This window comes from Maylandia zebra, linkage group LG22, assembly GCF_041146795.1.
Source record: "Maylandia zebra isolate NMK-2024a linkage group LG22, Mzebra_GT3a, whole genome shotgun sequence".
Classification (NCBI taxonomy): domain Eukaryota; kingdom Metazoa; phylum Chordata; class Actinopteri; order Cichliformes; family Cichlidae; genus Maylandia; species Maylandia zebra.
Window position 1 is genome coordinate 24,377,596 of NC_135187.1, and position 25,010 is coordinate 24,402,605.

General features: G+C 38.4%; 1 protein-coding gene across 2 annotated transcripts in view; it reads right to left on the reverse strand.

Moving 5' to 3' along the window:
* Positions 1-25,010, reverse strand: part of csmd2 (CUB and Sushi multiple domains 2) — a 275,924-nt gene that overhangs the window by 136,064 nt on the left and 114,850 nt on the right. For both annotated transcript variants that reach the window (XM_023152492.3, XM_023152493.3), the window contains 4 exons: positions 7,426-7,538; positions 5,387-5,464; positions 1,475-1,562; positions 411-535 (listed from right to left, as the gene is read on the reverse strand). In XM_023152492.3, the coding sequence (XP_023008260.2) occupies positions 411-535; positions 1,475-1,562; positions 5,387-5,464; positions 7,426-7,538 (404 nt within the window). The remainder of the gene's footprint in view (positions 1-410; positions 536-1,474; positions 1,563-5,386; positions 5,465-7,425; positions 7,539-25,010) is intronic.

Here is a 25,010-nt window from a genome sequence, read left to right on the forward strand (position 1 = left end):
CATGTGAGATGAAAAATGAGGGTAACACAAGCAGGAAATCAGAGATCTTTTATATATATATATATATATATATATATATATATATATATATAAAAGATCTCTGATCCCTTCCCCGGCCTGTCACAAAATGGCCACAGGTTAGGAAAACATGATTGATGGACAGCACTTTGCCAGCATGGCTAAACAACAGGAAGCGAGAGAACGCCGGCCAAAGGTCAAAGTCAGGCCAGTCACAACATAATAGTGAATACTGAATCATGATACGGAGAGACCGAGCACCTATACAAAATGACAGCAGACTTGCCCACAAAAGCGACTTGAGCACTTGAGTATGAAATATAAATAGAGGTCACACTGAGTCTACCTCCATTACACAGGTGAAAAGATGAACAAGACACGTCAATCCTTACCTCTGCAGATGGGCCGATCGTCACTCCAGCCTACGTAGCTGTCTGTCACTCTGAGACAAGTGATGCTCTTCGAGCCCTGCAGTTCATAACCCTCGTCACAGGAGAAATGCACTGTGGCTCCTCGCCTGCAGTTAGGTTGCACACAGAAAAAAACACACAAAAAAGCACGTCAGCACCACAAACCCTCCTGGTGCAATTCACCATTCAGCAGTGGCTTTGCGGATGAGGTATAAATATAAAGAAGAAAAGTTTAGTGGGAAAAAATACACATTTGTTTTGCCTTTCCGCCTGTGATTTCCCATAGCGAGAGATGGATGTTACCCATTTGTCTGTGTTATCGCTGACCACTGATAGGGAAAATGGCTCAGACAGGAACAAAACTCCATGATCCCACTGGTAACATTTGTTTCTCTGTGCACATTTCTCTATTTGGTTTGGTTTCTGGGGCTGTCTATGGTGTGGCATCAGGTAATATGGTGGGTGCATGCTGGAGAACAATAGATGATTTGGTTTAGATGATTTAAATTCAATTCAATAAACTTCGTGAAGCTAAAACATTAATAAAGATCTAGGAGACTGAAATAAGGATAAGTCTGAATTTTGAATCAGAATCAGAATCAGAATCAGAATACTTTATTGATCCCTGGGGGAAAAGGCATGATTAGCACTGCAGTCCTAATATTGCAACGTTCTCTGACTAATGTAGATTGTTTCATTATTAAAACAGTAAATTTTACTGACAAACTAAATTGAGAGAAAAGAGGAAAAAACTCATAATTTAAAGAACCACTGAAATCAGAGAACTGGATTACATTTTTTGTACAAGCCATATACATTTCTAGTGTAGGGAATAAAGACAGAGATAAAGCCTATTAGGGTCAACTCATGACTTTAAGGACAGTAAATAACAGAGATGAGAGTCTTTGCTAACCAAAACCTATTTTCTATGATGGCATTGTCTCAGTCAGACAGCTCTTCTTCAGGAAATGTTAACCTATTCATCTGCAGATAAAGTTATATTTTCTCTGAATATACTGATGTACCTGCTGGTTTCTGTTTTTTACCTGAAGTCAGAACCTTTTCTTTTTCCTCGATCTGGAATCCCAGGATCCGGACACATGTTGTGGCCCTGTGCTACACCCATCTGAGACACTGACAGGCAAAGACAGAGATAAAACATTAAAAAGATTCTGACAAAATCACAGGAATGTACAAAAATGTAGCAAGTGTCAGTGAAATTAGTTACTCAGCAACAAATATGCTTATCATTTGAAAATAAATGTTATCCTTGTCCACGGTTCTTAAATTGTCTCAATGGGTGCAAAACTGGAAAGTGAAGTGTAACAAGGGGTCAAGTAAACATAGTGAGCTGGGAGAACCCTGACTGAGCAGGATGGGTCAAAGTTCTGCTGGGTCCACTGAGCGTGACACCTGCTCATTGGCCAGACTCCAGGTCTGTGGCAACGCGGGACAGAATTTCCAACAAAGGTGAAAAAGGCTATGTTAATAGATTATTGTTAATCTTAAGTGATAACTGTTTAATAAACAGGAGGACAACAATGTTAAAAAGTCAGGGAAATTAAGCCTGTATGTAAATATGTGCTTAAATGTCAGGCTTATGCACATTGCACATAATGCTTTTAATCTTATCCAATTAAAAATAAATCATTAAACAAATACGCTATAAACTATAAAGAGTCAATGCAAAATCTGAGCAGTAAGCCAGAAAAAATCAAAGATTAAAGAATAAATAAGTAACACTTGAAATTTAAATGAAAAATCTAAAAGAGGTTGAAGCTATGTTAAAGTATAACAAATACCAAGAATGCTGCAGTTATTTATGTTACAGTTCTGTGAGAAAAAAATGAAATATTTTGAACTTTATTTACCATAATGCTTGTTTTTTAAATACATACTCCCAGCAGTCAAAAAATGTAGAAATGCAAAGTGAAGTACAGTAAGGTAAATTAACACAAATTGAAACATAAGGGTTAAAAGCAGTGTGGGAGAAAGAAGTGGCTAAAACAACAGTAAATGGCCTTGAGGCAGTATTGAAATTACCACCTCAAGGCTCCTCTTTTGTTCAACAGGTTGTTATTAGATCCTTAAACATCCATCTCTGTGTCACTCTACACAGGTGACTCATAGCTGTCACGTTGCTAACGTTACAGATATTTGAAGAAAGCGAAATCGGTTGTCGCATAGTGAAATCCAACACACGATGAGAGGAAGAAATGGCAAAGAAAACACGGCCAATGCAGTTACTGCTCTCCATTTGCAATGTGAAGTACATCTCTAGCACAGACTGTGTGTCTTTTTTGGCTATGGCACTTTTGACAGTCAGCAGTCACTCTTGTTTTTCTGGCCAAAGTGTAGTGCAAGAGAGAAACCTTAAAATGACTTTGATGATGTGAGACAGGCGTCTTCTCAAAAGCCTGACAGATTAGCTGATGAAACAATAAAGTAGGTTTGCCACTGATGGAATTCAAGCAGCATATTCCGAGTGTCTATACGCTTTCTGGTATTACACCTTGAGTCACTTGTGTTAGCTTGTAGCTGAGCTGATGGACACTTGTCAAGAAATTCCTACATGTTATTATATTAAAAGTAGTGCTGTCAGCGTTAAACTTGTTAAAATGACTTTACTGCCATAACCGCATCAATGCTGCAAATCTCCGTTAGCAAGTTAACGCGGATCGCCCCGTGTGTGGGGCAGCACGGCGCTAACATGTTAATGAGCTAACCGCGCTAATCTGCTTAGATGTGCAAAGGTTTCAGCTGAAGGCACTATATGCATCTCCTTGCTGGTGCAAAAATATAATTTAATACCTGACAAAATCGGGTTATCTTTGGCATATTTCAGCTTATCGTGATTCAACTTTGATCGTCTGTAGACAACGGTGCTTGATCCCATGAGTTAGGTGCTTGAACGATTCATAGGCCAATGTGAGATGACTTCATAAAGATAACACAGAAAATGAGTTAAAAAGCAGCCAATGTTCAAAGAAAAAACTTAAAAGAGCTTCAGAAAGCCTGGAAAGTTTTTTTTTTTTCAAGACCAAATTACAAGTCTGGATCCTTGGAAGCAAAATATGGAATTGAACTATTAGGGTGGCTCGTGACTTTCTCATCCTTACAAATTTCTTTGGTAACACCTAACAGTTTATACAAGTAAGTAATTATGAACAGCAATAACTTACTTACTAAACTAATACGTAGTACTAGCCCGTTAGTGAATGATAAAAAATACTCGAGAGAATTTCATCTAAAGGTTACAAATGGGCGTAAGGCGTTTGAACATAGTGGACTGCACAGCTGTGTCAACATATCCACAGCATATCCATTCATCTTCTGGGAGGAATGTTTAGCGGTTATTTACATTAATTCAAAAGACATTTAGCATATAGGCCTAAGAAAAGAGGCGGCGAGGCAGAACCTGAAAACTTAACAAACAAATTCCAACTTGAACAAAACATCTTAGTGCAGAAGAGAGAAGAGAGTGTGGCTAGCCCAATTTGGAGATGATAAAATGTTGCTCTGTACTCTTCTTTCCTGGACAGATGGAGTCCAGTAACTCCTGAGGACACTTTTGCAGCAACAACTGGTCATACATATAACTTGTCAGCTTTCACAGCAGGCAGCCAATAGATTTCTCTTTCCACAAACAGCGTTAATATATAACAGCCTTCCGAGCCTTTTATCTCGAACATGACGTAAAATGAATGACAATCCTATTTTTGTGTTTGTAAGAGAATTTACTATGAACAAACGATTACACATTTAAACACCAGTTAGCATACCTACTTTTTCCATCTGGTTTTGGTTACAGTGCATGTGTCATTCTTTAACTGTGGCCTGAGCTGACATCAATAAAAAGCTCTACAATGTACCCCTGAATTTGCAAACATCAAACCCCAAATAGTCTCCTTTAGTGCATCATTCGATTTTCTTTACGGTTTTCGGTTTCAGAATTATATGACGGAGTAACTTATTCAACCCCGTCTTCATCTCCGCTACAACTAAAAAAGATGAACAGCACAGCTCTCTATAGCACTCCAGGCCAAAAACAGTCGGATATAAAATCGCGCTTTATGGACAAGACCTCGAGCAGTATTAGGTGACATTTTTAATAAGTTTCAGGTCAAACTCTGACACGGAGGGGGCAGTAAAAACTTACATCTATTCCACTTTTTCTGTAACATTTAATTACAGTTTTAAAAAATGTTTGATGAGTGGAACCTGGGGTAGTAATGAAGTTGAAGGCAGTTAGGTATCCATTGATGCCTGTATTCAAAGCACAGGCTTGCAAGGCTGTGCTTTGTTCCTAATTTTAATGACTGGGCGTAGGCACAAAACTCCCTAAGCATTTCAATCAGGGAATATGTGCTAAAAGATTGCAGGCCTATATTTTTACCTTTGTACTGGGAAAAACAAAAGACTAATGTTGACTAATTGTTTTATTGTTATATTTATCAAGTATTCCCTGTGTCAGATAGCCAAGTACAACAAACAGCCTGGTAGTTGTTGACTACTGTAGACTACCTTTTGCATAAACTAACAGGGAAACTTTTTTTCTGTGTGCTGTGTCAGCCTTTAGTTAAGCTGTCAGTTACTGTTAATGCCTACCTGATCATCAATAACAATGCAGGTTATGTTCAGCATGCCCATGTGCGTGTGAATGTTTTCATAATGTCGTAATAATGCAGTGATGTGAGAAAACAGTGGTGCTGGTGGCGAGGGAGCACTGCCAGCCCTGACTTTACAATCATAAAGACTTTGAAATATTGCTATAAGCTCACCCTTCTTCATCTTAATCTTTCCGATGCCAAATTATAGATGTCCTTTATGATAGATAGACCTAATTCCACACTTGCATATACTGAATACTTGTCTGGGGGACTTAACACAGTGACCAAATATGCAAAAAAATATCTTATGGTTGTAGAAAAAAGGGAAAATTAAGGGCTGTAACTTACACACTGATATCTTGTGGTGGTTGTCTTTGCTGGGCAACATCTTCACACCCCGGGACTTAAGTTCAGTCATCTTCTTCACTGTAGAGAAAACATAGAAGAGAGATTGGAGGGACATGGCAGAAAGTGATGCCCACGTAGTTCAAAAAAGGCACTGCAATTATGTTCAAATCAACATTTGCAAATCAATTGTGAAACTAATGAAACACTGTAATGTTAGAGAAAGAAGGTTCTGGTTTTAAGGCTCCTGGTTGTCTTTTCCCTTTGGAGTTTCATGTTCTCCCCGTGCCCATGTGAGCTTCTCCAGCTGCTCCGCCGTTCTCCCGCACCCCTAAGACATGCTTGTTAGGTTGATCGGTGAGTCTAAATTGGACTTGGTGGGAAATGGTGTGGAAGTGGATGTGAGAGAGCGTGTTTGGTTGTCTCGCTGTGTCAGCCCTGTGATAGACTGGCAGCCTGTTCAAGGTACACCACATTTTGCACTGTGTCAGCTGAGAAACGTTAAAGCTCCCACAGCACAAGATGATAATCAGAAAAAATGGATGGATGGATGATAAACTTTTAAATCTAAAAATGACAATAAAACTGAAAAGACCTAGAACACAGATTTATGTTCATTTATAAGAGTCACACATCTTACAGTGGTTTATATTCAGGAAGCGATTTTGACAATCACCATATTTTTGATTGTGGAAAAAAGGGCTCTTAGCATAACATCACTGTTTCATTAACAGGATGCAAGGGCATCCGAAAACACTCTTTTCTATACAATAAAAAGATGAAGTTTAAATGGTTTGAGTTTGGTTATAATTGCAACGGAGATTAAAAAAAGGTAATCAGAAACAGGAGACTTGTTTAAATGCATATTTATTCGCCAATTTTCAAAAACACTATCAGTATTATCTGAGCTCCCCTTCACAGTCGTCCTGTTTAATTAGTTTGACGGTCCCTGACAATGGAACTTCACTTGTTTTCCAAATGTGTTTTCATCCCTTCCTCTGATTCAGCTGCAGTTTACTTCAAAGCTTATCTGAGTCATGTGTTAAAAACTCTGTTTATTATGTGTCTAGAAGGGGAAAAAAGTCGGATAAAAAAACTCTTTTATTTGATTTGTTAAACTGATTAAAGAGGAAGAAAGAAAAAGGTATAAGCATATTTCAAGTAAGAAGACTAAGCTATTAGATGCTGGGTTTGATGTGGTGTGGCTGATTATTTTCCTACATATAAATAAAGGACACAGAAAAATAAATAAGGTAATAAGGTAATGCATTGAGGGATGGGAACAGTGGCGTGAGTGTTTAATCTAATTAAAGTATTAGTTTAACGCTTCATTCCGATCTTCGAAACATATTTACCTACCACTGAACCTGTAATCCCACTGGCTCCCTTTTCCAAATTCTTCCCTCATTTGTCTCTTCTTCTATCTTATTTTCCTCCATCGCTGATATTTCCAGCAGATGGCTGGAGGTGAGACCCTTAGAGATCACCTCTTTTGGTGGACGAGCTAATCCTTTTCCCCTGCTCATCCCTTCTCAAAGGTGATCCCTGAACCTCTAAGAGTAATGGAACAGGAAATGGATGCCTGGTACAAAAAGGATTTTGTGTTTGTGTGTGTGTGCGCGTGTCCACATGTATGCTTCTGTGCAATTATGTGGCACTCATAATAATGCTCCTGTAATCATCTTTTTTTTCCTTTTTCCTGAAAGCATTCACAACTATTCTGTGGCAAATGGGCTCCAAGAATAGAATAAAATAAGAAAGAAGCTCATGAAGTGTCCAAAATGGCAGAAGTTCACAACTATATTCTGATTATGGCACTAACCAGTCATTTTTCTGGGTCTCCAAAAATATAAAGGATTCTTTGTTGGGATGACCAAGGAAGTATATTAAAATATTAAAATCAAATATCACAGACATGTAGCTACTGACAAAAGGCCTTTTTAGCAAACCTGAACTGAAGACAAAAAGTGGTCTATAATTTATTCAGTAAAATCTCTAATGAGCCTCCCTCTTTAAAATATCAACCGTTCTCATGGTCTTACCTTGGTATTGGGCACTGAAACCTCTTAACTTATGGTTGCCATCTGAAGTAAAGTGCAGTCGAAGCCAGTTCTTGCTGCTAATGATGGGCGAAGGAAGGTTCGGGCCAGTAAACCTGTAGGTAGAGACGGAGAGCTATAGACTTTTGGAGTATTACCACAGTGATTTAACATGCAAATGCAAATGTAGCAGATTGGAAACAGAGGTGATGCATTGCATATCCCAACACTCCTGCACACTGAATTTATTCTAGGTTAAAGGCAAGGTATGAACCAGTAACTCCAGCACCTGCATCGCCACTGATATACTTCTTCAGCATACAAATTCAACTAATGAATCTCTTCTCAACTTCAGATATTTTAAGCTTCTTCTATTTATTTTGTCATATAAATCCCTGCCAACCAAGCGCACATACATACAAACTAAATCCAGTTATATCTGCCAGTGCAAGAAAGTGTCTCTGCCTACAGTGTGCTTCTGTTTTGTGGCATAACGCAATTATGTAATCCATCATGTTACCAATAAAGTCAAGCTCAATGGCAGACAATATATCGCAGAGGCTGGCAGAACCTGTCAGTCTTCCCGGTGATTGTCTTGTTTGTTTATGGTAATTATAGCAATGTTTCAAAATTAATTTGGCCATGACTTGCAGATGTTAAAATGTTACACCTTTAAGATCTATCAAAGGGAGGGTCTGGTACTTAAGGGGAGCTGTAATGTTAACAACTCTTAACAAAACTGTAGCCTGGTAAGAAAAAAATGGGACCGGGAAAGTCCAGCACTGACATTAGTGGAGAAAATGCACTCCCTTTATTGCTTTGGAACAGCAATAGTGAATTACACTTCACAAACACTTATAGTGCCTCCTGATCTGTATGCTAATGAGGGCTGTTGCTTACCAAGCACTTCTTCGGTTGTTAAAGCCAAAGCCTTTTGGGGGCACATCATGTTTTATCTTGAGACACACTAACATAAGCATTCACGAGCGCTCCTACACACATACAGTATGAGCACCGACACAGTGAGGGATACATTTGAACAAGGGTTTGCATAATTTCCAATTTCCCTACTGTAAACTGTATATTTTTCCCAGTGATGTCCATCTCATCTGATCAACCTAGATAAGTGTTTAGAGTAGATACATTCTAAGGTGCACCTCCAACTATCTCTCCCATTAATAGAACTGGATACAACACTTAAGAAAGTAAAAGAAAATTACATCTAAATTTAAACTGAGCAATTAAACTAGATACCATGGGTGGGAATCACTAAAACACCGCTACACAATATTATCACAATACTTCACTCATGATTTTTTTTTAAATATTTTATGATATGATGAGCATTGCAATACAATATGTTGTGATTTATTACCTTTTTCAACTGCCAGTTATGTCCTCAAAGTTAAACTTTGTCAGTCTTCATTTTTTCCAGTAAGATTAATTTTTCTCACGTCAAGCACATTAAAACTGCCACAAAAAATGACATAAATGCTGTCATAAACCACAGTCAGTCTGCTGTTAATATCTTTGCAATAGAATGGAGTCAAGTTGGCAATTGCATGCAATGTGTTTCTGAACATACAGCAAATTAACTGCAATAAATCATCGAAAATCACACATCTGTTGCTGTCGACATAGATAGGAATTCACATTTAACTACTACATCTGCACTTATCAACGTTTCTGTTCTATAAGACTATAACCAGAATACAATCAGCATTAGACCAGCTGAGTAAAGTCTTTTTGAACGGGCTCATCGACAAAGACTCATTTAGAAAGACGTTGTTGGCAGTCTGTTTGCATTTATAAATCTGTTATTTGCAGACCTTCCACAGTCTCTCTGACAGTGACTGTAGTCAGTATCCAAGTTAGACTGCAACTGTTTTCAGAAAGGTTGCGTCCAATCAATTGTCTTGTGGTTGTGAGCATGCAACACGTATTTTAGATTTGTCAAGCTAAGCATGTCCAGTGTTGGATGTTTTTTTGGCAGAGTCGATTAAATGTAACTTTGCTTGGCTAACATTATCTCAGGATGATGGCGCATGACATGACCGCTCTAGTATTTTATTCTAATTAATAAAATATCAACATTTGGTGTCCTTGTATTGACACAATACTGCCACAGAAAATATTGTGATCCTATGCTGTATTATATGTTTTGCTCCCACCACTACTAGATACCATACTGCAATGGGATCAGCTATTGGATGATCTCATACAGCTTCTTGAAACATGGCATTCAGTTCAATATCAACTACTTAAATACAAAAGGTTTTTGAAAGCATCACTTATGACTGCAACTCAGTTGTGTTGGCAATACCACTTCTTAGAACAGCAATGCATTCCATCTGTGTTGCAAAACTAAATAAAACGCTCATTTTGAGTACCACCAACATTCCAGTAAAGACTCACACAACTAGCTGAAAGAAACGGAGCGCACATAGGGCAAAAACCTGAGCCTGAATATGTTAACAAGTAGCTCAAGTGTTTTGCTTATGCTACAAAATGTTTCCAAGTTCTAGCTCTGACAGGTTTGCCACACCATGCAAGTTGATAGGATTGATTTGTTAGGCTTATTATGTATGGAAACACTAGCTGCCAGAATGCATTGTTCTTCCTACATTGCAGTTTCAGAAATATTCATAATACTCATACTCATAATGTGTATTTTAGCTTATAAAAGACACCATATTAACACGTTAATAAGAAAAAAAAAATTATATCAGAGGGGGTCATATTTAATGCCTAAACAAAGTTAAATCCATGGATATGCCACAAAGCAATTCAATCACATGCCCCGTCCAGTATTATACACACTGGGATTATCTCAGTGGGTTATTCCTTTTCCCTCCTTACACTGTGGTCTAAAGTCTGCATAGAGCAATCAAAATGAGCCTCAACCCTAAAGCTGTGTTTTTTGAGTCTGGCCATAATTTACAACAACAAGTGGGACACCGATAGTGTGTCTGCATGCCTTTGGGGAGGCTTGAAGAGAAGAGGACGGATAACGAATTGAGGGGCCTTATGTTGTGTCTGTCACATGTGCGTTTAAAGCTACACCACTAAGAAGAACACAGAAGATCCAAATCACCACCAGCTCTTAGCACCAGGCTGGGCACTGAAACATTGTGAGTACTAAATTTCATATCAGTGAATTACAGGAAATGAACACCCAACTCACATTTATGCCCAAAGGCCTTCAAATGCCAGATTTAATGTAAATCCTCTATTGTGTTGGAGGTCACTGCACTTATCCAAAACTCCCTTTAGATTTAAATGCAATCAGGTTTAGTTTCATTAGAATGCAACACTAAACCTTAGACTAAAGTAAAAAAAAAAGAAGCTCTAGCAGAGGATAGCTGGATAGACTGAGAGATTAAGAAATCGATAAATACAGAATGAGGCGTTGACCATAAAAATCATTTCAACCCAAAGTCACACCTGCCTTTCACTGCATGCCCTTTGCTTTGTTCAAAAACTTAATGTTTTAAGTTGAAAGTAGAAGGCAACGCAAAAAGTCCTCATGGAGGTCTCCTCAAGGGTAATGTGGCTACTTCTATAGCTCCTTTTCCCTTCAACCTCTTGCTCTCTGTCCGGCCATATTAGATTTTATGTGGAATTGTCCTGAGAGTGCAGTACTAAATAAGTTTCCATTTCCAGGCCCCAAAGCTCCTGAGTCTGAGTCACTCTTTTGATGATTGTCCAAGAAATGTATTTTGGAGCAAGGCAAGGTGATAGAGGAATCCAGGGGGAGGCAGAGGGGGGTATGTCTTGCACTTAACTGTGGTAACTGTGGGGACTGACCTTCGAACATTACACTGAGACACAGCTGCTCCTGATAAACAGTTTTTTTGTTGCTATCTTTTAAATGAATGCTATCAACATTTCTACAAAGCCTGATAAGTTACAGTTTAAATCTATAGGCGACATCCAATTAAAAGGTACCTAAAGGTGCGTATGCATAATGCTGTTGCTTAGACTTGTATTTTCACGATAATATTATGACTGAAGGTCTTAGGAATATGCAGGTCCAGTCAAATCCAATTACAAAACACTAGCACAGAGGTGCTTTCCATATTGATGTGATGTGACTTATTAAATTGTTAATGCCTTTCAAGGTTTCGAACAAAGGTCATCGTCGTCAGGCAATTCAGCAACCTTTTCCAGTGAAATTGATCTTTTTTTTCCTGCTTTATATTCATCGTTTCATGTCATCTGTTTTCTGTTCTTGGGCCAAAGTGTCAAATTGCTCTATGCATAATCAGTAAATGGGCGGAATTTGGGTGCCAAAGGTCACAAGCTGCACATTAGGATCAAACGCTTTAAAGGGTCTTTCAGTTCATGAATTCGCTCCACGATATTATCTGATGACCATACATGCGTGCCTGTGTGTATGTGTGTGTGAAGAACGTTCCTATTAATTGCACCTACTTAGGCAGATCAATCAGAGCTCTGCTCAGTATGCTGGTCCAGGCACTTATAGCAGACTGGGAGGGGTCACAGTGACTTTACAGCCAAAACTTTCAGCATTTTAATGAGGCTATGTGAATTATAACACAGGTCAGCTTATCCAGATGTATGTGGAAAACACATGCTTGTACTCGCACTTCCAGCTCTGAATACAAGTAGAGATATTGATAAATTCTCTTTCTCCCGCATTGACAGTCACTATACATACTCTAATGCACATTAGAAAATTACATCCATATCTCATCCTGTTGAGGTAAACTAATCAGTGTGGATGTCCCTTAAGTCCAGAATGGTAGTATTAAAGCTCTGGCAGTGGAGCTGTAGCTATGACCTTTATATGTTACTCTGAGCAGATATACTGGTGGTTTAACCGAACCACCCCTGCTCCAAACAACACAGAACCCTCAATGCTGTCCATTCATTTCTTCAAACGGCAAGCACCCAGGCAGTAAAGAACATCAACCTTACACTAGAAGTTAAAGCCAAAGCACAAAGAGAAGCCCTTTGGAGAATTACAGCATGTCTCATGGGTGTGTGCTTAACTGGACTGGAGCGCTCAGTGATAAAAAGGGTGTTGCAGTGTATACCGAAACATTCACTGACCAAGCAAAGCTGCAGACCCATCAGCGACAACATGCCTAGTTTATCTGAAGATTCCTTGCACCAACACTGTTCCTTTCTCTTCCCTCAGCCCTCATGTAATATTTATGGGCAGACCTCTGGCCCCATCAGAGAGCCTTGTTAAATCTCCTGAGGGATTCTTTTCTTTCTTTTCCCACAACTCATTTTCTACCCTCACATAACATATGATATGGACACTGATTGTAAGAAATTTTCTTTTGGGAAGAACAACGCACTAGCCTTCATCTTTGTTTCCGTCTCCTCACTGTATATTTGCAGATTTTTCATTTTTCAATCTTATCTGAAAGCGCTCTACAAATCACCTACAGTGTTTAAGTCATTTTACAATTACAAGGTTGGAGATAACGCCAAAACTGCCATTTGACCAAATATCCTGCAGTTCATAACCGGTCGTCAAACACACATTCAAATCCAGCCCGAAATCTGTTTTTCAAAGACAGGAGTAAAAGGCAAGTGTGCTTTTGTTGAGGATGTATTTTTCTAATTTTGGTACCCATGCAAATTAAAAACTCAGTAGCTACTCTGGCATGATGATTTATTTCTTTCATCTAAGAAGAGGGTTATTCAGCAGCCACACAAGCACAAGTGTTAAGCTAGGAAAGTATGAACTCATTTTTCTCCCAGGGGCATGGCATTCACATCAAACAATAGCCTCTTTCACACTGCACAAACTTGGACTAATAATAAGTTTGTGCAGATGTTAACAGGAACTTATCACCCCTGTCTGTTTCTACTGTGAGGTAGGACCGATCCATATGATCAGTTGAGAGCATGCCAAAACAGCATAAAGTTTGAATCTAACTATAGGTCTTAGGGTAATACAGCATGTGATAATCTCCTGAGTTGTGTCCACGGGCAGAAATGTTTCACTTTATTTCATTTTCATGAACACAAACTTGTTCTGAAGAGTCAAAATTAGTCAACATTAGGTAACTCAAGGTCAGAGGAGGTCTAAGTACACCAAAGACTGAACTCCAAATTCCACACTATCAATGACACTTTCCTTTGCACTTTGATTTTATATTTTTATTCACTGTTTAAATAGGTCAAGGCTTTAAAACTTCTCAGTTCAGAGTTACGAGTAGGATACTTCATGTGGCTGAATGTGTCACACCTGCAGTGTGCAGTATGTATGAGGAAGTTGGACTATATCTGTGATAACCCCGTATGATTAATGGATGGAGCTTTCCCAGTACCTGTGATGCTAAAAGAAAATAATGCAGCTGTTATAGAGCACTTTGGTTTAAAGAGTCACAGGTTAATTCACTACACAATCTTATACAGATCTTTTTTATAATATCAGAATTATAATTTCAACTCAATTCAAGTTATTTATACAGTGCTAAATCACAACAACAGTTGCCTCAAGGGGCTCTATATAAGGTGAAGACCCAACAATTATACAAAGAAAACTGAGAAAACGAAATGGAAGCTGGTTCAACAAAAGGGCCTGACAGCTAAAGTCTTTGTCTCCCATTTTACTTTTAAAAACTCTAGGAACCAAATAAGCCTGCAGTCTGAGAGAAAAGTGCTCTAATGGTCATCAAGGATTTAACAGGGAGCCAATGAAGAGAAGCCACCATAGGAGAGATCTGCTGTCTCTTTCCAGCAGCCGTCAGTACTCTTGCTGCAGTATTTTGGAACAACTGAACGCTTTTCAAGGAGTTTCCTAATAACAACAAATTAGTCCAACCTAGAATTAATAAATGCATGAACTAGTTTTTCTGTGTCAATCTGAGACAGGATATTTACAAGTACAAAAACCTCAGTTTTATCTGAATTTAAAAGCAGAAAATTAAAAGGTCATCCAGGTCTTTATATCTTTAAGACTTTCCTGCAGTGCAAATAATTGGTGCCTGTTATCTGGCTTTATGGATAGATAAAGTTGAGTGTCATCTGCATAGCAAAAAAATGTATGCTATGCCTTCTCATGAAACGTCCCAAACAAAGCAGAATTGGTCCTAGCACGGAACCCTGTTGAACTCCATAATTAACCTTAGTGTGTTTAGAAGATTCTCCATTTACATAAACAAATTGGAGTCTATTAGATTGATATGATTCAAACCATTGCAGCGGAGTACCAGTAATACCTACAGCATGTTCTAATCTGGACTAATCGAGGTCTAGCAGGCCTATAATTAGCTAAGACAGAAGGGACAAGAGATGGCTTTTTAAGTAATGGTTTAACTACTGCCAGCTTGAAGGCCTGTGTTACACAGCTGATTATTAGAGATAGGATGATCATATTAAATAAGATAAGTTAAGTCTTTGTTGCCATTTCACAGTCATACTTAGTACAATTGGAAAACTGCCCCACATCAGCACCAAACACAACTAGACACAACACAATAAACATTTAAAGTGAAAGAAAAATATATAAATTTGTGCAAAAAATGTGTGAATAATAAATTCAAGAATGAATGTTCATTGAACATTACATTGCATCCCCAGCATGCAGATAAACATGTCAATTCTGGTCCGATTGAAGGGGGGGGGGGACCAGGGAAAACTAATGTCTGACAATGTTTTGGCAAAGTTGCACAACATTCAATATAAATTTTATAGATGTAACTGGGTGTCATTACTGCTCATGTGAATTATTATTTTACAGAGTTTACATTTACACTTAGCCAGCAGTTTTAAATATCCCTCAGTGTCGTGTGCTCTGCTTCCTGGTAGACAATCCACTGTGGTTGCTGGTGTCTCAAGATTCACGTCTCAGAACAGAATCACCAATTACCAGAGCTCACTGGCAGGTGTGCCACCGAGTGGGGGAAAATGGTTAGACGGAGATATGCTACACAAACACACCAAGGTGTGTTGTGCCAGGAAGTGATACTACCTACAGAGTATTCTGGCTGAAGCTTTGAAGTAATCTTAACTAAACTAAGATCATAATTCAGTCCAGTGGATGTCATTGTGTTTAGTGTTGCGATCCAAAACATCTCAGCAGCTCTGACAGACTATGAGTTGAAGAGCTACATGTTTTCACTAGAGTTCAGTGAAATGTTTGGCATACTTAATCTCTTTCACTTTGAGATGAAAAACTTGCCCTTGAGGTATGTTGTTTTTCAAAGTGATCTCGGGTGGTTGCTGTTGTAATGAATTATTGCACTCCATGCGGTTCCTGTAGACAGAAGTAAAAATGCTTCCATCTTGGTTTAGAGGTCGTTAGGCCAACAAAATAAATGGTGCTGAGGTCACACCCACTGTAAATTTCCAGAAAGAACTACCTGAATTCACATTTGACACAAATCAACTGTTCTTCTACTGTTCCATTCCAAAATATTAGAATATCATTCAAAAATGTTTTCCACAGCTGTAGCTGTAAAAGTTCCAAATGACATCTTCAGACCTTTCAATGCACCACAACCATGGACACATGCATACTTGAACAGCAATGGAAGGTTATTTGCTACTTCAATACGAATTTTGTTCATTTTCATGTTTGTATTTTTTGAATATCCCCTATATTACTGGATTTTCATTTCTGATTTCATGTAGTTTTGTAGTTATTTATCTTATCCCTATTGAAAGATCTGATTATAATTTCTCCATTGGTTTTAGCTCTGTTAAAAGTTTGATGCTCAACACTGCTGAGATTATAAATATTTTCATTCCCTATGTTTTTTTGATTATTTCTTCTATGTAATATTCTATTTCTTTATGAAGCCAGTTGGCCAAGTCATGGAGTGAACTGCGGTAAAAATGAGGTACTTTGGGTCTTTTTTAACACAGCAAAAAAGCCAAAGAAATGTGAAGGAAAAATGGATCAACAGCACAAAGTCAGTTTGAGCAAGTAAAAAATTTAGTGCAGCTTGTTCAACAATTGATCCCAGCATCAATGAGATTTATTACTCTTTCTCAAAAAGTCAAGACAGGTGTAGACGAAGTCACAAAGAGCTATGGAATGGACTCTGAAACAGTCCTGAGAGAAAGCCATACAGAGCTTAATGGCTAACATTATTGAATGCTTTACTTCACCAAAATGACCTACAAAGGCCCAAATTACTTGTCTGGCTAAGATAAACTAAAGACAAACAGAGACACTGTCAGTTTTCTTCCCCTTTGTTTAATTTCTGCCAAATCCAATTGACATGATGCCTCACCATCATCTACAAGGAAGGTTGTTAAAGACAGGCACACCCGTATACCAATCACTCACATGACACAGTGCAAAGCAATATCGGTGCAGCGGGTATAATCCTCTGGGTACTGGATCTTTAACAGTGTAAAAACAAATGAGTTTCCAAGGTCACTCTTAAAAGTGGCAATGATAATTGAGCCCTCCCTGTAGATCTATCAAACACAACAATAAACAAAAGCCAATAATTTCCTAGGGCCGATTACAGGGACATTATCCTTCTATGCTACAGGGCACTTGAGACAGAGAGAAAGAGGTGCCAAAGCAACCATCACAGCGTGACAGATAAAAGCAAAGTAAACATTTAACACATAAAGTATAGGAATGAACAAAAAAAGTCCAGGCGAGCATTATTTTGGGGAAAAAAGTCAATTTTCAAGGTTATGACTGGATTTAATGCGTATGATTTAAAAAATTTAAAAATAAAACACAATCTCCCACTACCATCCAAGCTCACTGAATAGATCTGACAGCAGCACTTCCAATGTTCAGTTTTAGTTACTGCTCTCCCTTACCTAATAAGTAATGTTCTCTGAAGTGTACAACAACAACAATGTAGAGGGAAAAAATGACAAGTTGTAGATTTAGAGAAAAGTGGAATAATCTTTACTTTTCTATTTTTTTTCCACTTTTTTGGATAATATTAGCAATCAAATTACCAATACTCTTACGCTTTCACATATCTCCTCACCATCTCTTTCCTTCACACTTCGCTCCCCCTTATGGTTTGTGTGCATGAGCTGTTTTTGGGGTGGTTTTTTTGTTTTGTTTGTTTGTTTGTTTGTTTTTTTACAGTGAGTCTCGATGACAGTATTTGAGGAGACAGGTGAAACCATGCTAATGATATTGACCCGGGCAACACTGTCAAATCCAACAAACACAGTCAGCACATTATATTCCTCTGAAACAACAGCATCCTGAAATAATGTGTATATATACATATACATATATATGTGTGTGTGTGTGTGTGTGTGTGTGTGTGTGTGTGTGTGTGTGTGTGTGTGTGAACATATAACAATTTGCACATGCATCTATGTTTGTTTCTATTTGACTAAATTTCATTTTTCCTCTTTGTATCGTGATGCACTCCAACCTACGGTGTGCTTAAATCACTGCTCTTGGTTTCAGTACATACTAAAACATTTTTTATTACTTTAGAGGTTCATGTGATCATTAAACGCATGCATGATTTAACAGCAGCCCATTAGTAACAGCAACTTACTGGCATTCATAAAACTAAATGGCATATAAACCTATGTTGCTATGCAATGTGCCACTGTGCACTTTTTATGATGAAGGCAGGGGATAGTGCAGACTCAGAATTCTTGCCTTAAAACAATAAGCCCCAAGGCTCCCACGGATTAAAGGTATTAAAGGGCAACACAGTACAAACTGAAATAAAGGCTGACATAAAATATAATGCAAGCTAATTAATCACAAGTGGGGGAAATAAAATGAAACAGCAAATACCATTAAAATCTACCTACATTCATTTTGAAAGCCTATTTGTGAGGAATTTAAAGGAATTGGTTATTTTTTTAATTGTTTTTTTGTCCTTGTCCGCCGCATTTCTTTTTATTTTCTTAACTAAAACCAAACCAACAACTGTCTGCTATAAAAGCAGGGAGTGAGGTTGGGAGAATAGTGTCACGGCGAGGTATACCGGCGTGTTTGTGAAATGGACCAAAAAGTTTTCAACATAAAAACAATGACATGACCGTGACGTAACCGTGAACAGGTACCTGCAAAAACATGAACTGGGACCTTTCAAAATAAAGGTAAGGATTAATTGGTAAGGATAAATTAATACTGACTTATTTGTAATGCCACAGTGATGAGAAAAACAAAACAAAACATGTACAATTCCACACTTGTACTTGTCCATTAACGTGGATTCAATGTTATTATGCAATCGCAGTTTTTTTGTTGTTTCATTTTTGTTACACTTCTAACTTATCCACACAATTTACAGCTGCTTCCTAGGCTCAGTTGTTTACTTACCTCTTTTTGTTAGTTGTCTTTGTTCAAATTTCACTGCTGTAAACATCCTATTCCAAGATTTCCAAGTTGTTATTTGCAAGAACATGGATTCTGTTTGTAAGGAGTCCATATTATTGTGCTTGTACATGTTCTGGGAATATTGTTAAGTTCAATAGTGTAATGATTTAAAAAATTACCATTGGATTGTGAATATTATAAGTGATTGTCCGGAAGAATTAAAAGCTTAAAACTACCAGCAACTCTCTGTCATGACATATGTTAGACTTAGTGCTATCTGACTATCTGATCAAACTGCAATACTGTGAGTTTCCAAGAAAAAAAAACAATTGTTTTCCCATAGACCTAGTCATGTGTCTTGGTTTTTCAGACTTCAGCAAAAGGGAGCTGAAAACCAGCTGTATTAAAGGAAACACAGCAGAGAGATAGCAGCTGAATAACTGAAGTTAAACTTTGTTGTCAGGACCTTTGATTTGTATTTGTGATAACGTTATTTTCAGCCACTTTTGACAGCACTAACTCAGATGACTTCACTCTGGTGTAAGCATCTGAGGTTGCTTTTATGCAAATTAGCTTTTGCTGTATAGTTTTTAATCACACAATTACGTCCTCCACATTCAGAACAGTCACGAAGCAATCAGGCACAAAGTGATGGCTCCAAAAGCAAGACAGCTATAGGAATGCTGAATTGTTCGCATACGTAGGAAAGGTCTGTTCTCCATTATAGTGCTTTTTGGTGCAGAAGCGAAATGGTGTCTTTTCACGGCGTTCTATGGATGGGATTTGCAGAAGTCTCCAGAATTTTAAATCAAATAAAAAGCAGTATTATCTACTTCTGGTGAAATATTTAAGGTGTACATTTGTGCCTTGCATCTCTTCCTCTGTGGATAAAATCTATTTTCTCTTTACAGAGGTTGATCTGATATCCTCGTGTTGGTGTTGTTCCCAGATCATCATACTAAATGTTGTTCCAGGATCAACATTGCAAGTGACCAATCAGAATGTTGTGACGTCATACTTTTGCGACTTCGGGAAAAACCAGCGTAAAACAAAAAACTGTACTAAAGCTGCGTGAAACCGCCTCTGTCCGCCGATCAACGGACCCTGACCCTAACCCTAACCCTAACCGTAACCCTTTAATAAACAGTAAGCAGAACTGATATTGTCCTTGCAACATTGGAATTTCATAAATGCACGAATGGCTTGGTGCGCAAAAGAATAACGTCACAACAATGTGATTGGTCACTTGCAATGTTGAACCTGGAACAACATTTTCATGTCTGGGAACAACACCAACACGAGGATATCAGATCATCCCTTTACAGAAGTCATCTTCTTCCACCCCATTACGAAACTGCTGCTTCTAAACTGGATGAGAGGAGTTGATTTGATTTGAGGCCGATCTTCCCTTTCTTTCCTGTGTGTTCCACAATCACAAACAGCATCACGACTGCGCCGTAAGTCACCACATTTACAAAATCAGTTGGATATACAGATATATCTCTCTGCCATGGGCTTGTCCTTGCCATTGCAAACACTAATATACATCTGTAACCAAATTTATTGAGCCAATGAACTTGCAAATGACGCTGCCAATGTCTTTCTTGGAACATAATATGTATTCTTTCTCTTCTTTTTAAATCACTGCCTTTTAGTCTGATTAAATCATTTCTTTTTTTCTTAGTTTATCTACATAAGCAGGACTTATATTACAGCTGAGGCAAGTTTAGCATTGTATTGAGATTCCAGAAGCTTAATTTCCTTTGAAAAAATTGGTGACCTTATTTCCTTCTAATGAGTTATAAAAAACAAACCCAGACTAGGATAGAAAGGTAAATCCTGCAACACATTACATTAAATGAAACAGCAATGAAACAGAAACCTGTACATAAAATACACAGTAACTTGTGAAATATTGCAATAACATAGAGACAAACACTGTGACAGACTGGTGGCCTGTCCAGGGCTTACACTGCCTCTCTCCCTATGATAGCTGGGATAGGATGCAGCTCTCCCCAAGACCCTGAATTGGATGGGCAGAAGAAAATGAATGGATGGATGGATGGATGGTTAGAAACACTAGCTCACTTCATACAATTATCTTCCTCCAACCTTTTTTTCCCAACATTTCTAACCAATATTTTGTCACATATTCAGTTTAACCCATTCCTGCTCTGGCTTATTATCTGGAGAAACGCTTTGCCTTAAAAGTCCTAACGTTGTCCTAACAAAAAAGAGTTAACACTTATTGATCCATGAGAGAAATTCAAACTACAGCCTGAATCTTTGGTACTGACGCATGATTTTGAGTATTAACTGAGCTTGTGAAGGTCAAACCTCCATGCGATGGTTTTTTAAATGAACGAGACAATGAACAGCCTGTAAAGCGTAAAGTGTTTTCCTGGATTTTCTTCATGCTTTTTTTTTTCTTTATTAGAAAATCGGTGCTGAAGAAGCTAAATCTCTATTGATTTTTATTTTTAAGGCACATGTTGTCAGATGGTTGACTCCTGGATGTTATATGAGGCTCTAAGATGAGCTGAAATGAAAAAAAGAACTCCAATCTAATGGACAGCTGATGGCCTTTAATCACTTTCCACTCATCCCGACTCGTCTGGAACTTGTGGCACTGCTCACTCAGTGTCATGTGTTACACTGCATTTGTTTTTCTCACACAGTTCATAAAATACAGCCAAAGTTTTTCCTGCAAAAAGTTTGTTTTACAAGGTTTTTCAGATTATGTATGTGTCAATTTGCCCAGGTAACGAGATAAGATTAGACATTTTTAATAGTGAAGAATATCAAATGTGGGTGAAAAGCTGTTTTGCAGAGAAAGGAGTAGAAGAAGAACAAAACAGAGAAGAGATGAGAAGCTTCCAGAGGACACAGAGAATGAGTCATCCCGGCATCACGAACTGCCAAAACCGAACCACACCATCTACTTTCAGTGACTTCCTTTCTGCACAAATCTTCCAACTGTCCACCCACAGTATTTTCTTCCCCCCTGCAGGAGTTTCATATATTCATTTTCTTTTAATTAGATTGAGGGTTGCTGACAAAGCCATTCATTTTTCATTCAGAGACTCTTAATGCATGAACTCAAATTGATTCAAAAAAAAATATATACAGTTAGGTCCCTAAGTATTTGAACAATTACACAATTTTTTTTAATTTGGCCTCTGTGCGCCACCACAGTGGAATTTAAATCAACCAATCAATGTGTGATTGAAGAGCAGGCTTTAATTCAAAGGGTTTAATAAAAGTGTTGCAATTGTTGAGGGATTATAGCTAATTCGATACAGAGACCCCAACTTCAGAGGCTCAAAAGCAGTTACATGGCCTGTTTGTCGTCATTCCATGATGGAACAGGCATATAGAAGATCCGGAGCTGACTCTGAATGTGTTGTACTGGCGTTTGGTACCTGTCTTACTCTCCTTCATGTTTAGTTTTGGGACAATATGTGATGTCAAAATCAGCATTATCTCCTCGGCTTTCTCTTTCAAATTCAAAACAAGGAAGACATGAGGATAAAGATGAAATAGCAGTGAAGAGTGTTTCTCTTACGTCCCACCATCTAGTGGCTGTAGAATAATGTGACAAAGTTAGAACAGACAGGTGGACGATCGGAAAATGCCAATTCCAAATCCAGATGGCTGGCACTGCTGAGAGAGCAATGGAGAAAAAGCTTCTAAACAACGACTGTGGGCTGGCAACTTACCAGGATGTGAACTTTGATTATAGCAACTAGGGGAAGTTTGCAACTGCTTAAGTTAGGCTACAAAATTAAAAATAGAAAAAAGGAATAATGTGTAGATTCATAGGCTCATAGGCAAGTGTTCCAAACCGGATTCACACAAACACAAACTAACACAAACAAAGAGACACTTGAAGAGAAGTATGTGCAGGCACTAGAGCACACAAGCTCAATTAAATGTAGCACGGTGTTAATTAGCCAGGTATTTTAATTACAAATGTTCAAACACACAAATTTATGTGTACTCACTCTCATGTCACATCGCCCAAATGGAGACTTGCGGGTATGTTTGGTCTCAGTCTGTTCAAAGTCATCTTTGATCCTTCTGCCACATGTTACACAAAACTTCAAACAGGACTGGTAGAATTAAGCCTTTAAGTTATGTGGAAAGTGGAAGGAGGCCAAGTTCTCTTCCATTATACAGCAGAGAGCTGAGATATTCACTCTAGCTGATACAGCCTGATCTCATTTTCCATTAGCTTTTATTGGCCGCCTCGTCTAAATCCATTTGTGGGAGATAACATGCATTCCTATTGTCTTTTATGGCTATACACTTTTTTCCAGCTCTGAAAGATATTAATCTATTTCATGTGTTTCTGCCTTATATTATTGTATTACTTTGCACAACGCTGAGAGAGCGAGATCACAGGTAAATACTAAAATGGAGAGTGGAAGAATGGAGAACATGGCGAGGTAGAAAAAGAGGCAATCACTTGTACATCACACATGACCGGGATGAATAAAATCACCATCCAGTTAAAAGAGGCCTCTCCATCTGTTTCTTCTTGAGTCAGCGCTGACCTTTAACCCCCAGTTTAATGATAAAACCACCTCTTCTCTATGATGCAAGTGTGCACAACAATACAAATGACTGGAATGCAACTGAAAGCACACACAGCAGATGTGGAGAAAGAACTTCACATCCAGCCAAAAGTGTTGTTTTGCTACTCTTCACCAGTTAAAATAGAGCTTTGTATCAGTTTGCATCAGCACAGAAAGCAGAGGCAAGTCTCTTACCGTGGGTCATTGTCCCTCTTAGCAACATTTCCTGGGATGTGTCATTTTCTTGTTTACCTTAAGATCCATCTTCACCGGTCCGGGGATAAAGACTGTTTTGCCCTCAGCAGAAATTAATGCAATTGCGGTTCAACCGAGGTCAGTTGTGCAATTTTCAACCCTTGCAAAAAAAGGTGCAAAGTCAGCCTTTAATTACATTCATCCTTGATTTCATGCTGCTGTTCACAGTCGCTCCTTTTTTCCCTCCCAAAGATGAATTACCCACTCAGAGATAAACTCCTAACACCTGACCCCGCACACACGAACACGCGCACATATGTAGTTGTGTGTTGTTTTGAATATATAGCTGTTTTAATGCACCAACCACCACCAACAGTTGGCTTACAAACTGCACAAACAAGAGAAATAAATAAATACCCCACTGATCTTTCTTAATCAACGTATGGTGCTGGAAGACAAATTCCACTTATGCGCTAAACAGTGAGTCATCTGAAAAACAATTCTGGATGTCCCCAGCTGTAATCAATCCTCTTTAAAAGTGAAGAAAACAAAATGTACACAATGTGGCAAGAAAACTGACTTTTGGCAATATTTTTCTTTAATTTACTTTAGGCTTGTTTCTGACTCCAGGCAAATATTTCACCAGTTAGGTCTGCTGATAATGAAAAATATTTCTACTGAGTGCTCTTCATCAATGACAAAGGTCTATTACTCTCTCTATATGTTTCTGTACGTAAAATCTGAATAAAATCTGGGTCCATGGAGGACACTGCAGTGATGGCTGACACATTTCCTGCATCCTCATTCCCTCACTATGAGGATTAATGAAGCGCTAATAGGCCCTCTCATTAGTCTGGATGGTCATTGACTACACTGCAAAAACCTGGAGATGCTTTAACAGTTCTATACCGTTGGGCATTATATAAATAAAAGCGTAGAGTAAGCCCAATATGCAAAATGCAAAAGCTATTTGGTCCTGTCCCATGGGGGCTGTCAGTTCAAAGGTGACGTCTGTCTGTGATGTGACGTAAAAAGGTTCAAACATGCCCTCAATTCACAACAGCTACTACCCAGGAGTCATTAGAGCGGACAGACATAAATCATTCTTTTGACATGTGCGGTGTGAACCCGTATGATCTCAGGAACCACAGCACTCACGTGGCCACACAAGAACCCGACAGACAAAACTGTGCGAACACAATGAAGCCTGGTTTAATGATGCTAAATGACTAGTATTAATTGTGCTTCTCTGTCTATGTAGTAATTATCAACACATTAATCAGCAGCATGTCTGCCAGCAGGAAGTGGGCATGCCAGACAGAGCACAGGACAGAGAAGAATGAGTGAGAGGTACAAGAGGTTCAAGCCACTCAGATCTATTAAGAGCAGTTATTTAGACTCAGATTTGTGGTAATTGGGGCTTCTGGGTATTATGAGTAATAAACAATGGTCTACTCGCCATTTGTTACAATGCTCAATACAGAGCTTAGATTGTTAGGTTTTAAAGGCGCGGATGCTTGCCGTCATATAACTGTAACTGAACAATAAATGTCCAGATG